The sequence below is a fragment of the Peromyscus californicus genome, unplaced genomic scaffold, assembly GCF_007827085.1.
Source record: "Peromyscus californicus insignis strain IS unplaced genomic scaffold, ASM782708v3 Scaffold_4__1_contigs__length_199733344, whole genome shotgun sequence".
In the NCBI taxonomy this organism is placed as follows: domain Eukaryota; kingdom Metazoa; phylum Chordata; class Mammalia; order Rodentia; family Cricetidae; genus Peromyscus; species Peromyscus californicus.
The window spans coordinates 32,651,547-32,667,585 of record NW_026294562.1 but is presented as its reverse complement, the minus strand read 5'-3'; the positions used below and the strand labels follow the sequence as shown (position 1 = coordinate 32,667,585).

The 16,039-nt window shown below is 43.9% G+C and overlaps 1 protein-coding gene and 1 long non-coding RNA gene across 6 annotated transcripts in view; one reads left to right on the top strand and one right to left on the bottom strand.

Annotated features, from left to right (window-relative positions):
• Ermp1 (endoplasmic reticulum metallopeptidase 1) overlaps nucleotides 1–14,140 on the bottom strand; it is a 63,804-nt gene extending 49,664 nt beyond the window's left edge. For 2 of the 5 annotated variants that reach the window (XR_008213139.1, XM_052713735.1), the window contains exons 1-4: nucleotides 13,745–14,138; nucleotides 12,117–12,418; nucleotides 5,371–5,498; nucleotides 4,393–4,498 (exon numbers count right to left, since the gene is read on the bottom strand). Coding sequence is in view for 4 of the 5 variants with exons in the window: in XM_052713735.1 (XP_052569695.1) it covers nucleotides 4,393–4,498; nucleotides 5,371–5,498; nucleotides 12,117–12,418; nucleotides 13,745–14,067 (859 nt within the window). In the remaining variant the exon portion in view is untranslated. Of the gene's footprint in view, nucleotides 1–4,392; nucleotides 4,499–5,370; nucleotides 5,499–12,116; nucleotides 12,419–13,744 lie in introns of all 5 variants that reach the window. The other 3 variants (XM_052713734.1, XM_052713736.1, XM_052713733.1) reach the window with 2 other exon arrangements.
• A 75-nt stretch (nucleotides 14,141–14,215) lies between these two features.
• Nucleotides 14,216–15,832, top strand: LOC128095057 (uncharacterized). Its single transcript, XR_008213140.1, has 2 exons — nucleotides 14,216–14,547; nucleotides 15,116–15,832. It is a non-coding gene; the product is annotated as an uncharacterized LOC128095057 (long non-coding RNA).
• The last annotated feature ends 207 nt before the right edge of the window (nucleotides 15,833–16,039 follow it).

Here is a 16,039-nt window from a genome sequence, read left to right as displayed (position 1 = left end):
AGGAAATGGATGAGCACGGGGATTCTTTCAGGAGTGAGGAGAAATGTTCTAGGAGCTGGAGAGATTGCTCAGTGGTTAGAGTTTTGCTGCTCATGAGGACAAGAGTTCAGTTCCCAACACCCATGTCAAGGGGCCCCCAAACACCTGGAACTCCAGCTCCAAGGGATCCTATGACCTCTTTGGACCTTTTTGGGTGCCTGCACAGAGAATGCACACACATTCACAGGCATGAATGAGTACACACACATAAATAAACCTTTCCTTAAAATGCTCCAGAACTATGATAGTGGTACACAGCCATGTAGAAACACCTAAAAAGAAAGCCACTGAATTTTACCATTTAAGTTGGTGAACTATAGGACATTTAAATTATATCTTGATATATATTAAGGCATGATTTAAATATATATATTCTAAAGAAGGAAACAGTTACAAAATATTATCACATTTTTAAGGAAATAATTGTTGTGAAATGGCGCTCAAGAGGCCTTGGTGAGTTTGAGCCAAGGAGACACGCCACGGCGGCGGCAGCGGTCAAGGGAACATGGCATCCACGTGGAAAGTTTTATTGGGGGAAGAGAGCAGGGAAGGGAGGGAGAGAGGAAGGGAGAGAGAGGGGGAATGAAGAATGGAGGTGCATACCTCATGGGAATAGAAAGAAACGGGGGGGAGTTTTCTCTTAAAGGGGATGACATGGTCAGGATGCTGCGTGGGTTCCCAAGGGGTGGGTCTGAATGCCAACATTCCCTAACAACAATGTCAGTGTTCATGTGCATACATCTACATTATTAAAAAATCCCAGAAGGATGTAGAGCAAATTATAACACTGGTTTGCTCAGAGTGCTGCAAAGGCATGAGTGTTTTACTTACAGATTTCTTGTTCTCAGTTGGTAGAGCTTGGATTTTTCAAAATGAAAAATATATTAATGGTTTAAATCTGTTTAAATTTTACAGGATTGTATTTTATTAACACCTTCAAAAATGATGTCAACAAGCCTTCCTGACTTACTAAAGTGCTGGTCTGATATGCCACTGTTTCTGACATTAAGTAAGAATGATCATTCCAGCCACCAAAAGCTCCCCAAATGAGTATTTCCCTCTGAAGTGACGATGGAGCTCTGGAGAGTACACACTGTTTTATCTGAAAAGCCAGGACAGGACAAGTTTCACTACACAGAAAAAAAAGCTGAGGACAGCCATCTGGCACACATTCTCAATCTACATCTGCTGGCCTCCTTGTCAAACATGGAAACACTAATGTGCTTTCTAGAAGACAGCACCACAAGAGAGCTGGGCATCCATCTCCAGGCAGTGGTGTTATCTCTGGTTAGTGGAGCACAGAATGGGGTGCTGGGATCATGAGTTAGAGTGCACTTCTGGCAGGAGAAATCTATAAGACAGGCTGCTGCTCTACCAGAGCTTGAGATTTTCCCAGCATGTGAGACTCACTGTTCTCCTTCCTTGGAGTTCTCTGCTGCTCCGCTCTGATTTGGTAGCTGTTGAATATGTTCCTCCTATCCTGGATGAGAGCCAAGAAGCTGGAGGTGGAGGGGGTGGATAGCTGCTACCTATCCCTATAGATGTTAGAGTTCAGCTACTTCTTGCTGATTAAAGAGAAAATAGAAAAATTTGAGAGCTAAAAAAACTTGCTGTATCTCACCTTGTGACCTTGAATTTCTGTGTGTGTGTGTGTGTGTGTGTGTGTGTGTGTGTGTGTGTGTGTGTGTGTGTGTGCTTTTTGAATCAAGGCTATGGCTATGTAGCCTTGGCTGACCTGGAACTCCCTATGCAGACCTGGAACTCAGAGAGCGCCATCTCTGCCTGCCACATACTGGGGTTAAAGACCTACACCACCAACCTGGCAACCCTGAATTTCTTAAAGGTGTAACTGAAGCACAATACAGATCTATTTTTAATGTTAAGAGTATAAAGTAAGTTTGAGAGAGTATTGAAATATGGTACTGCTTAGGTTACAAAAAACACTTAGTACTTAGTGTAATTTCAAAACGTAAGCACTACCATGTCTTTTAAAGGTGCTACAAAGTAAGTTTCTATCACCTTAGTCATTTCCTCTAGCCCATCTCACCCAAAACACTACTCACCATTAAGACTCCTAGCAAATCAGGCATGGTAGGACATGGCTATAATCCCAGCACTCTGAAGGTAGGGGCAGAAGGATCAAGAGTTCAAGGGCAGCCAGGGATACCAAGTAAGACCGTCTTGACTAAAACATCAACACAAAAGCAGCTCTTGCAGAAGCTTTGTGTGTGGCTAAAACTTAGTGATGCTTTGTCCAAATTTCTAGCAGAGGCAGGACAAGAGACGGACTTTCCAACGTCAGGTCTTAACAGGCCTTGGCTGAGCAAATCTGTGAGCTTTAGGTTCTACCAGGATAACAAGGATATGGTATTTATTGACTATATCGTCTCATCTTCAGGAAAGCTTCAGCCTAAAATTTAAACTCTCTCCAGCTATTAAATATAATTACCAGAGAGCTACTAAATAGAAATGGTTGCTCTCCACTTCTGATTTTTTCAAAAGAATTCAGTGATGGAACTAAATTCCTTAAACTGTGGGTAAAATTTCTCATTTTAATTAATAATTATCATTTTAAATCCCTGTTGGGGGAATTCCTGAAGAGCTGCCACTGGTTAGATTCCAGAGTGTTAGCACCTAGCTTGGATCTGCCTTTTGTGATTGCTACCTCCTGTCTCCTTACCTCCTGCTTGAAGTCTTATCTAAGTTTCCTAGGGATTCAAAGCCTATGCAGACTTGGTTTAGGAACAATCCAGAGTACTGTGGTATTCCTTTACTGAGAATTTGCATTCGGCATTGTCCCTTTGTGGGGCTTAGATAAGAGGTTTTGGGTAGAAATTAACTTGTTAAAGATGTGAATTGTATAACAATAAACGGGCCCTTTGCTAAGCTACAGTGGTTCAGTCTGGAGAGACAATACCCCCTGCAGCTGGAAAAGGCTAAGAATCATCCTTGAGGTGCCTCTATGTCGATTCCATGGACCCATGTGAACACCCATGCCTGATACACAACAAATCCCTTATAATCATCCATAATCAATAAAAATAACACTCACCATTATACGATGGTGATTTTTTTTTAATGGTTTTTTGACACAAGGTTTCTCTGTGTATCCCTGGCTGTCCTGGAACTCCCTCAGTAGACCAGGCTGGTCTCAAACTCAGAGATTCTCCTGCCTCTGCCTCCCAAGTGCTGCCACCACCGCCCCGCTAAATATTATTTTTATTACATTTTTTTGTTATAATGTAAAGCATTACATATTTTTATTACATTTTATATGATGTTCTCATTTGCTTCTCTGCTACTATGATAAAACACTGACCAAAAGGAACTTGCAGGGAGAAATGGGTTCATTTAGTTTACAGGTTACAGAGTCCATCACAACAGAAGCCAAGGTAGAAACTCGAGTTAGAAACCTGGAGGCAAAATCTGAAGCAGAGGCCATGGAGGAATGGCTGCTTATTGGCTTGCTTTCTGTGGTTTGCTCAGCCTGCTTCTTATAAAACTCAGGACTACCTGCACAGGTGTGGTTCCACCTACAGTGAGCTAGGCCCTTCCATATCAATCATTAATCAAGAAAATCCCCACAGACATGCCCGCAGGCGAGTCTGATGGAGGCAGTTCCTTAGCTGAGATTCTCTCTTTCCAGTTAACTCCAGTTTGTGTCGTGTTGTCGAAACAATAGAGGAGACGACCAGCACATACCACAATCCAGTTACTGGCTCGGAACCAAGTCTGAGCCTGAATCACTCAGGTTCCTATACCACGCTATATCAACCATAAAAGCTTACAAGTTAAATTCTGCCGTCTCTATCTTCATCTATAAAGTAGAAGTATAGCGGTATGTACTCCTCAGGTTGCTTTGAAAACTAACTAACTTAATGTACATAAGATGTTTCAAATAACATTTGCATATAATAAGCACTATACAGGAGCCCCATGCTGATCACATTATTTTGTTTAAAAAAATTAACAAGGACAGGCAGGAAGACTGCTGGAGCTCAATGACCAGCCAGCCTAGCTGAATGGGTGAGCTCCAGGTTCAGCAAGAGGCCATGTCTCAATAAGATAGAATGCAACTGAGGAAGACACCAGATAGATATCAACACCTCTAGCTACCACAAGCATGTACACACACACACACACACACACACACGTACACCCATACAAACATGTGCATATACCACACACGTACATACCAAAAAAATTCCACAAAGACAAATTAAAATTAGCTCACATCTTAAAAATAAATCTCATTCCAGAGAGTGCTCATTAAAGAGATTACTGACCTGAAAAACTTTCCACTGTCATGAAATTAGAATTGCATTGAAATGCTCAGCGCACAGCCTCACATACCTGTTTGGAATACAAGTTCCTTCCCTCCGACACCTGCTGCCTCCAGGTTAAGAAATGCACGAATCAAACTGGCCCAGGGATGCTGAGTAATAAAACCATGACTGGCCTTAATGAGGAGAGAAAGAAATGTAGGTTGAAATAGGTTTTTATATTGCTTATTTGCATGACCGAATGGCTATCTTGGAAAGGTGGGGACTATGAGGGCAAAATAAACATTTCTCAAAGGCAGACTCTAAGGCATCATCCTGTATAAATGGTGCTCGGTTGGCCAAGTGGGAAGTCACTGTGAGAATATGCAAAAGTTAAAAAAGGAAAATACAGGAGAGGCAATCCATATAGTTGGGCATTTCTGCTGTGTACCTTCCTCAAATCACCTCTCTGAAACTCGAAGGTTAAAAGTCAGAAGAGAGTAATTATAACATTAAAAAGCCCCTTGAATCAAACCCTTTTCTGGGCATAGTGGCACATGGCTGTAATCCCAGCACTCAGAAAGCTGAGTCGAGAAGATCACAAGTACCAGGCCATCGTGGGAGACACAGCAAGTCCCTGTTTCAAAAAGTAAAGTGAAAACAGCCAGGCAGTGGTGGCGCACACCTTTAATCCCAGCACTCAGGAGGCAGAGGCAGGCGGTTTTCTGTGAGTTTGAGGCCAGCCTGGTCTACAGAGCTAGTTCTAGGACAGCCAAGGCTACCAAAGAAATAGTCTTTGGAAAAAAACCATAAAAAAACAACAACAAACAAACAAAAAGTGAAAATAAACAAAAGCATCATATACTAGCAAGATGAGCTGTTCTCAGTTGCATTTCTAACATACTGAGCATGTCTGCATTCATGGACATTTTTAAAGTACTGCTAAGTACAGTATTGGTTTTACATATTATTTAATGACATTACTTATATTACTAATAAAACACATCATTACCAATCATTATTACTCTCATTATTACCAGCTCGAATATTTAAAACAATAAAACCTTACTTGCAAGACATTTTCCTCAGCACCATTGAAGAGAAACACCACAGCATGTTGCAAGGGTTCTGACGACACTGACATGCTTCGGAGAACCTCGAGCATCACTGCACAGCTGACTGCATCATCACTGGCACCTTGGCGTCAGAAAAACAGATTCACTTCTCAGTTTCGGTACTTTCCACCACTGGTGTGGAATGCAGCTTTCCCCTCAGAGAAGCATCATGACAGCTGCATGATCAGAAGCATAACTGTCATCGTGGGGTGACAACTACGCCCGACAGAGACAAGGCCCGTTAAGATCCTAGTCTGCTCCATGACACAATCAATACCCACTCAATAGCTGTGCTGATACGTTAACCAGCTAGGAGCACAGACACATGGAATTTATCCTCTTCCACCATCCTCTGGGATGCTATCACTTCTGGTACTATGGCTTCCTCCACTCTACCCCTTCCCTGACTTTCAAAATCACAAAAGCTGCAACACTTCATGTTTACAGAGGATGTAACTCTCTGTGATGGAAGTTTACACTGAGGGGAGTAACACTTTCTAAGGTTTTTCTGAAGGGATGAAGTACTGGAAAAGCACAAAGGCAGCCCCTGAACGGCAGGACGCAGAAGAGGGAACTGCTGACTGGGCCTGCCACAGCACTGAAAAGGTACAGCACTCAGTCCAATACTCCAGCTCTCCATCAGATAATCACATTGATTAAAGACTATAAAAAGAGCTCTAGTGCTCTGATTTTTTAGAATAATGAAATCCATTATTTTGACATTTGTATGGACTGATTTTGTGTGCAGGCGGGGGTGGGGTGGGGACACGACACTTGCCACTATGCACACATGCAAGTCAGAGGACGCTCTTGGAGAGGTCATTCTTTCCTTCCATCAGTGGGTCCAAACTCAGGCAGCTGGGCTTGGTGGCAGGCATCTTTAAGCACTGAGCCATCTTGCTGGGCCCCATGTGCTGACTTCAAAAGCACTGTGAGAGGTAGTTAAAGGAACTAACTGGCTATTTGACGACACTAAAAAGTTATCGCTACGTTTTCTAAGTGAAGTAGCTCATGATATTGCTAGCATTCAAAAGGGTCCTCATCCTTCACCAGGGCAGATTGAAATACAGAGGAGCCAATGCAGCAGAGAGCCACTTCAAAATAACCAAGTAGGAGGAGGGCTGCAGCAGGAAAGAAGACTGGACTGGGAGAGAGCGGGAGGCACACTGGGGGTCAATAAACAAGTCTGTCTTCCAGAGAGCTGATTTTTCTCCTAACGGAGTTTAAAAGGCATCTGGAGTAAGTAAGCACTACCCTCACTCAGGCAGGAGCACTTCCGGGTGTCCACACACACGGTGAGGCACGGTGAAACACGGTGCTACAGCCCTCAGTGGGGACTTGAGAGCAGAGTGTCATCTACTACTTCCTGGTCTAGGACGCAGACCCGGCTCCACCTCACAGGTTTTGTACAGATTATACAAGACAACGCCCATTGCCTGGCCCTTGGGAAATATCCCACCTTAGTTTCCTTCTTTCTCTTTGAAAACTTAGGGAAGGCTCTGTAACCAGGAAAAATAAAATGCTTGCTTTGAGGCTCTGTTAAATTCTAACCCTCACTTCTGCTCAAAAAGAAACAATATTAATGATGCCTCTCTTAGTGATTATTGGACTGTATTTTAGTCATTAGTCAGAGTGAAACAAAATAATGGCTACTTGATTACTATTAATTAGAGCAGGGAGTATAAGCTGATATAGCTAATGTGTACCACTTTTCAGAAAACAGAGGAAATATTTTCTTTTTAATTTGAAACTGTTCTTTAAAAATAAAAAGCAAACAGTAACACTTTTCTTTATTCAAAGTAAAAGTGAAATTGAAAAACATTTACCTTTATACGGTTGATTGACAAATTTAACTCCCCCTTCATATTCCCCTATTTTAATGGTTCTAGTGTCTTAGAAAAGACCCAGGAAAGGGTCAAAATATCTTTAAGAAAGTGAAAGTCAGAGGACAGTAACAGCTGAGTGATTAACTGACATCCCTTTCCATTTAGAATCAACCCTGAAATTGAAGCCACCCCAAAATAACTCAAATGTCTCTTTTACCAATGAGCTGGCACCACACAGCAGACCTGAGACGATAAATGAGGTCTTCTATAGGTAACATTACTACTAACTGGTATCAATTCCTGAGTCCAGATACATTGCTGAGAACTTTAAAATAATACTCACAGGAAAACAAACAGAGCTCTGAAGGCCTTCAGGCCCAGGCCTTGGGTGGCTAAAGCAGAATTGCTGGTAAGACTCAGGCCACCCTAGACGACACTGTTCAGGATGTCTACAGCTCAGTGGTAGAGCATTTGCCCAGCAAGTACAGGTGTCAGGTTCCAGCTCCAGCACGTGCACACACATACATAAATACTCACTCTTGTTTCAATGGGTTCATCCACTGAAAGGATTCAGTTGAAAACTGAATTTGGCGAGTGGGTGAAAAGCTACTCTTAGCTTATTATTAGTAGGTATTTCTTTCACACTATCAGTATGTGTACTATAAAATTTTAGGTAAAAATTATTTCTAAGGCCGGGCGGTGGTGGCGCACGCCTTTAATCCCAGCACTTGGGAGGCAGAGCCAGGCGGATCTCTGTGAGTTCGAGGCCAGCCTGGACTACCAAGTGAGTTCCAGGAAAGGCGAAAAGCTACACAGAGAAACCCTGTCTCGAAAAACCAAAAAAAAAAAAAAAAAAAAAAAATTATTTCTAAACTAGAAACAGAGCATTGCTTAGCATGCAGGAAGCCACAGGTTCAATCTGAAAAGAACCAAAAGTCTCTTTTAGTCAATTAAACCATGCATGGTGGGACACTCAGATCAGAAAATTCAAGATCATCCTCAGTTACATAGCAAGTATGAGACCAGTTCAAGAGACCCTGTATAAAAGGGGGGGGGGGCATTCTAATGGCTCTCCAAAGAATCTTTTCATTAGTGGACACCACATGTAAGCTGTACACCTGGCACTATGTGAAGAGCAGCAAAAAATGTCATTCAAAATATGTTAGCTGAACACAAGGCTATTTGGCACTCAGAAATCCAGAAGGAAATACAGTGAGGCTCTCTGCCCTCCTCCCATTTGCCTAAAAGCATTTGCCTATGCAGGTGTTCCTCCCCCTCTACCAGGAAGAACGAAGGTCAATCTTCAAAGACAACCTTAGACCCTGAAGAGCCTACAGAGGGCAAGCTCTCCTACTAGGCTTTCCTTCCCATACATGTCAGCTCCACAATTTGCTGCCCGCAGACTCCAGGTCCTTTCCCCTTTTCTGCTTCGATTTGGGTTTTTCCCAGCACTAAGGATGGAACTTGGTGCTGCACAGACCAGGCAATCACTCTCCTACTAAGCTACACCCCACACCTAGTTCTTTCCCTTTGTCTTGTCACTTTTCAAAAGAAGTTTTGTTCTTTGATGACAACACGATTTAAGCCAGAGAGCTGAAGCACCTCTTTGAAATGGTTCATTTTCCTTGGTATATCTGCACATGGAATAGCCATGTCTGCTTTTTCTTATTTATCTTTTCTTACAAGGATCCATCCATTCCACATAAGAATTATGAGAGGTAAAGAAAAAAAATTAGGGTGTTTCTACATTTGTTTGATATCTATATATCCAGTCTTTCTAATACAATGCTCTTAAATAACCACAGCATTATGTGTCCCTTTCCAATTTAAGCATCTTAATAATGAGCACAGGGTGGCCTTGTCTAGTGTCCCTAGCATTAAGTTAAGGCACTTCTGCCTTTTTAAAAATGAATGTGTGGATACTGATTTCTGAAAAAGCAAAGCATATATTCTAAATACAAAGAAATGTCCAGTCACAAAATTGTTTCATCAAGTTAAGGCTAGTTTATGTCTTATGTAACTCTAGATGGTTATATTGGGCCTGCTATACATTCAAGTAATCCAGAAATAAGTACTGTTATAATTGTTATCAAGGAAGATTTTCCTTGAGAGATGCTATCGTAATATTTTGCTTACACTTAATCCTTTGAGCAACACTATTAGGAAATTAACTATCATTTTTCTGTTTAACAGTTAAAAAGTTAAAGAATAAGTTAGGCAATAAGCCCAAGAAGACCTAATGATACTTAGATATTCTCCTCCTGGCCAGGAGGCCCAGCATCTACCCCAGCTCTGTGTGATCAGAGGTGACCAGCCAGAAAAGGAGTCTTCTTAAGTCTAAAATCTCAGGATGCCATTGTAAAGCTCTACTTTCTATTCTTACCTGCCTATGTTAGCTGGTTTTGGGGTTTTTGTTTGTTGTTGTTGTTTGGTTGGTTTTTTTTGGTTTTTTTTGCATGTTTTATTTGTGAATGTTTACATGATTATATAAAGAAGAAATTTTAGAGATAATGCAAGTTATTGGTTTTTAGACATGAGGCCATTTGTAAGAGAGTAATGGAAATTTACTTACATGATAAAAGATTTCAGGACTTAAGTACAATGAGCAGACTTCAGATATTATCATTTCAATAGTGATTTTTGTTTCACTCTATATACTTTCCAAAAACATCACCATCTCCAAATTAAAAAAAAAAAAAAATAGTCCTTGGAGCCAGGCAGTGGTGGTGGCCCACGCCTTTAATTCCAGCACTTGGGAGGCAGAGGCAGGAGAATCTGAGTTCAAGGCCAGCCTGGCCGACAGAGTGGGTTCCAGGATATCCAAGGCCACACAGAGAAACCCTGTCTTGGAAAACAAAAACAAATCCTTGGAGCTCTGCAGTTAAGAGAGTTTGCTGCTCCATCATGAGGACCAGTTCAGATGCCAGAATCCGCATCAGTACCACTGCTCACAGATGCCTAAACTCTAGCTCCAAGGAATCTGACACCCTCTTCTGGCCTCCAAGTGCACCCACACATATGTGGGCATACAAACACACAGATACACACACATAAATAAAATAAATATTTCATCAATACATATTTTTTTTAAAAAGCAAGAGAGAATCCTTGTAGTCCGCAACTACATCAGTACCTCCACATTCTGGGCAAACTTGATCTCCAACTTTCAAGCAAACTGAATCTCTCTACCTCCAAGCTACTGCTGTTGACTATAATGCTCTTCCCTGAGATTAAGGTGGAAGCATAATGCCTCTTTTGGTTTAAGTTTGGCTACACTTACTTCAACCAATACCCTATAAAACAGCTAAGGAAAGTTTCCAATGCTTTTCTTACCATTACCCTTGCCAATACAGCTTGCACTCTTTGGTGCTACTGCAAGGAGAAAGAGGCCCAGAGCCTGGCTCAGGACACATGAAAAAACTATTCAAACTATTGAAAATATGCTTCTGAGAAATCTTATATTAAAAAAACAACAACAAGGCCGGGCAGCAATGGCGCATGCCTTCAATCCCAGCACTCGAGAGGCAAAGGCAGGCAGATCTCTGTGAGTTCGAGGCCAGCCTGGTCTACAGAGTGAGTTCCAGGAAAGGCGCAAAGCTACACAGAGAAACTCTGTCTCAGAAAACCAAACAACAACAAGAAACAAACAAACAAAAAACAAGTTCCCAATGACTCATAGCAATGAACACTACCAAGTAAAGATATATGAACTAAAGGGTACACTGTGTGACTCACTGGGCCATGTACAGCTTCCATGAAGAGATTTGTGTGTACGTGTGTGTGTTTTTGTTTTATTTTATTTTTATTTTTTGGTTTTACTTTTAAATTTTGTTTTGTGGTAAGGTTGCAAGGGCAGGGGGTGGTGCTGTGGGATGTTCTCTATGCTGTGAATGTGTTGCTCTGATTGGTTAATAAATAAAGTGCTGATTGGCCAGTAGCCAGGCAGGAAGTATAGGCGGGACAAAGAGAGAGGAGAAGTCTGGGAAGAGGAAGGCTGAGTCAGGAGACACTGCCAGCCGCCACCAGGAGAAGCAAGATGTAAAGTGCCCGTAAGCCACGAGCCACGTGGCAACTTATAGATTGATAGAAATGGGTTAATTTAAGATGTAAGAACTAGATAGCAAGAAGTCTGAGCCATTAGGCCAAACAGTTTAAATAATGTAAGTGTCTGTGTGTTTATTTGGGTCTGAGTGGCTGCCGGCCCTGGGCAGGACTGGAGATAGCTCCAGCTACAGGGTAGAGGTGATGGAACAGGGAAATGAGTGGGATCGGGATGCATGATGTGAAATCCACAAAGAATCAATAAAAAGTTAAATTAAAAAAAAAAAGTTCAATTTAGTGGATTCACGCTGATTTGACAAATATGCATTATGTCAGTCACATCAAGTTCTCTATCTTGCCAGTGTCTACTCAGAGCATAATGTTAAATATTCTACCAGTATGTCACATCCTCAGTGGACGGAAACTGCTAGAAGTAATGTCCTCCAAACCATGTACTCCTTAAATGCAGGGATCCTTTACCCAGTACACCCAAAGGCTACTATAACCCTGGCTGTGTAAGCACTTACAAAAGGACAGACGCATTGGTAAACGAATAAGGCTACTTCAGTCTACCAAAAACATCTCATGTATTCTCATGGGGCTCGTAGGGCACTGTTTAATAATTATAATAACAATAGTAATAATAATAATGAACTTTAGAGAATATTAAATTGTTAGACTGTAAACTGATATTAATTACCTTGCCTCCCATCACAATGAGAAAGTGTTGGTCTAGGAAAAATGGTCCCCACAACTGCTCAAACAGGCCAGGGCTAAGTTTATAAACTTTCTGGGCTGTGGTGATTATAAATGACTAAAAAACAAGTACATACCTGGTGAGTTTGCCACTGAGTCAAAGTGACAGTTAGCCAGTACAGCATGCTGGGCTCCACCTCGGGGTTCCAGCTTTACCACAACATTAGTAATGTTGTCATAGTAGCTTGTAAAACCTCCCAAGAAGTCAATGCTAAAGGAACCTGTGGGCCTTTGTATATCTACTGAAATTCTGTGGAGGCTGTTGCTTTGTACTTCAATCAGTTTGATCTGCTCCAAAAGGTACTGCACTGTCAGAATTTCATTTTCGGCACTTCCTGTAGTCCTGGGACCAATGGCTGTTATGTGTTCCAGATAATCCCTGGAAGAAATCAAAAGGATGATGATGACACTCTCTTGCAAACTTAAAATGAACAAATCTTGGAGCAACTTCCACTATGCTTCCCTCCTACCTCAGAAAGTTTAGTTCTTCTGACTTCTCACATAAAGAAAAAAAAAATGCACTACCCTCCCCCATTTCCAAGACATGGTCTCTGGCTGTCCTTGAACTCCCTATCTAGACCAGGCTGGCCTGGAACTCAGAGACCCGCCTGCCTCTGCCTCTCAAGTGCCGGGACTGAAGGCGCTTTAAAAAATAAAAATAAAAAAATTCAGACATCCCAAGAAAATTACCTGGAAGTTTCATCACTGCATATTGCATCCGAGGAACTAATGCTTTCATTTTTTCCTCCATTGACCCCACATCAAATCAGTACCAAGACTAGGGCTTATATTCAATATGTGTGACTGCTGAAGGCTAGACAGGAAAATACTACTTCACAGGCCACTTACGGATTGTTCCTTACTGGGTCTAAGCAGCAGAAACCGATGATGAGTAAAATCATGGAAAACCGTTAAGAAAATAAGTTTCCAACACGTTACATCCAAAGAAGTGGCTTTTAAAACACAGCCGCAGTTAAAAACTTTCTGCGGGCTAAGGATTCATCTGGTTTAAGACACAAGTTACACTATCAAAGAGTTCACCTTCCCATGTACACCCGAGGTCGTTTAAAAAGGTTGAACACTATACAATCCCTAGTACAGAAGAGCCACAGACCATCTGCGAACTTCAGAACTGTCGGCAAAATTCTGAATGAGTGTTCTCTAAGGAGTGTCCACAGCTTTCGGATTTGGGAGCTGGGTGCTTGGGAAGGCAGCACACTACATCACCCCTTTCCAACACCATCCCCAAAAGGCTTTATAAAGAAGGTAGTCTTGGTTACATACACCCTACTCCCGTCTCATTTTAAATTCAGAGAACTGACTGAAGTAAAAGAAGTGGAAGTTGCTCCAGAAAGAGAGGAGGACGGATGACAGGGGCGTGCTAACATCGGGGCAGAGTGGATGGTAAAGCCGACTCGATCCACCTGGCCACCCCGAGAAAGCGAAAGGGAGAGCCTGCAAGCCCCGGATACCGGCAATTCAGACCCAGAGGGACGCGCAGGACCATCCCACTTCCCACCCACGTGCGCCCAGGGACCCCGGAACTCAGTATACAAGTGCCCGGCACCGCGGCGCCAGACTCACCCGCCTAGGGCTCACTGACCCGGGGCTCACGGGCGCGGGACTCACCGACCCCGGCCTCCCGGACCCAGGGCTCCCCCGCCTGAGGCAGCAGCGGACGCGCTGCCGGGCCGGTCGGCCGTACCTGGCTTGGTGCGCGTCGAACTCGCCCTGGAGCCCTGCGGTCCGGCTCAGCACCAGCCGCTGCAGCGAGAGCTGCACGAGCGCCCGCAGGGCGAGCAGGTAGAGTGCGAGCGCCAGCACCGTGCGCGCCTCGGACAGCGCGGTCCCCGCGCCCCGGCTTGCGCCTCCGCTCTCCGAGCTCCTCCTCCGCGTCCGCCCGCCGCCGCTCGCATCCTCCCGCGCTGAGGCCTCTCTCTCCCGCTGCGGCGCGGCCGCCGGTCCCTCCCGACGCTCCGCGGCGCCGCGGTGCCGCCTCACGGCCGCCGACTCGGAACTCCATTCCATGGCCGCGACAGCGGCAGCCACCAGCCCCAACCGCCCCGGCCCGCGACAGCCCGGGCCGCCGCGGCCGCCGCAGCGCCTCCTAGTGAGCGGACGGAAACTGCAGAGGGCCAAACTTCTTCTGATTGGCTGGTCCGCCCTGCGGCGACCCAGCGCTTGAGTCCCGGCGATCTTTGGTGGCCCGGGCGGGGCTTGGTGGGTGTGCTTGCTCCCCAGCCTGGTGCTCTCAGATTGCCAAACGGAAAAATACCCATAAACCTAAAAATGAGCAGCCCCAACCAAGAGAAAAGTGCGAGGCCGCTCTTAGCAGAATGCACGAGGCATTTCTCCTGCACTGGGCAGACGATGACTCGGTTTGCCTCTGAAAAAGTAGGATTCTATCTACAAAAACAAGACGGCTTCACATCCGGCACTGGACGAACAGGCCTGTAATCCTGGCACTAGGGAGGATGGCCACTGGAGGATCCCTAATTCGAGTCCAGAGTGAGTGGGATACATAACGAAGACCCTACCTTAAAATAAATTAAAAAAAAAAATTTAAAAAGATTGCATGTCTAATCCGAGCACTCAGGAAGCATAAAAGGGGTGATTTACACAAATTAGAGACCTGTCCGGTCCACATAGAGAGTTCCCAAAAAGTTCTAGGCCGGTTAGGGCTACAGACAATGAGAGGGAGAAGGAGGAGGAACAGAGAGGAGGAGGGAGACAGAAGCAGGTAACTGGGGCTAGTGCCCCCCTCCCCACTCTCCAAACCCTGCCCCTCAGAAAGCCTGCCACCTCTGATCCATAGACCTGCCGTGTGATTTCTCTTCTTTCCCCAAGATCACCGGGGAGTGCCTTGCTCAGATTAAACCTGGTTTTATTAATTCGGCTTGATCTGGCTTATTGCATCGGCGGAGAAACCCATTACCGGGAATTCAAAATACTTATCAGTGCCATCTCCTTTTAACAGATAAAAATAATAGCTATAATTTAATGAATAGCTGCTGAGTCAAGCAGTGTGCTAAGTACAGACTTTGAAAAGAAAACACTTTTTGTTCCTATTTAATAGCTGAAGAACATAAAGGCAGCAAATGAAAAATGAATGGGCTCCCGGGACGGCCTTCTGTGCCTCTGCTACACGGGCACTCTGGAACCAAAGTTCTGAAAAGATGTTCTTGGGCCAAGAAGATGGATCACAAGGTAAATGTGCTTGTCCCCACCTTCCCCCAAAGCCTGACCACCAGAATTCTGAACTATGAATAAATGCTATGTAGAAGTGCTATGGGAGAAGGAGAGAACCAACTTCCACTAGGTGTCTACTGACCTAAACACACACACACACACACACACACACACACACACATGCACTTGCAAACATACATATCATACAAACACACATGCAAACACATCATATAAACACAATTGTGCTGGCTAGTCTTATGCCAACTTGACACACAAGCTAGAGTTATCTGAAAGGAGGGAACCACAATTGAGAAAATGCCACCATAAGATCTGACTGTAGGGCATTTTCTTAATTAGTGATTGATGAGGGAGGCCACAGCCCTTTGTGGGTGATGCCATCCCTGGGCTGGCGGTCTTGGGTTCTATAAGAAAGCAGGCTGAGCAAGCCATAAGGAACAAGCCAGTAAGCAGAGTCCCTCCCATGGCTTCTGCATCAGCTCCTTCCTCCAGGTCCTTCCCTGCCTTGTTTGAGTTCCTGCCCTGTCTTCCTGTGATGATGGACTGTGATGTGGAAGCATAAGGAAAATAAACCTTTTCTTTCCCAGCTGCTTTGGCCATGGTGCTTCATCATAACAATAGCAACTCTCACTAAGACACACAATAAAAAAAAAAAAACATGTAAATACCTTAAAAATAAATAATAAGTGAAAAGTTAGTCTTTTGATATCACAGTTAAGTGGCAAGAAGCTGGTCAACGATGTTAGTGGCCATTGCTGACAACTGATCAGTCTTGTTTCTGCTTGCTGGTGCA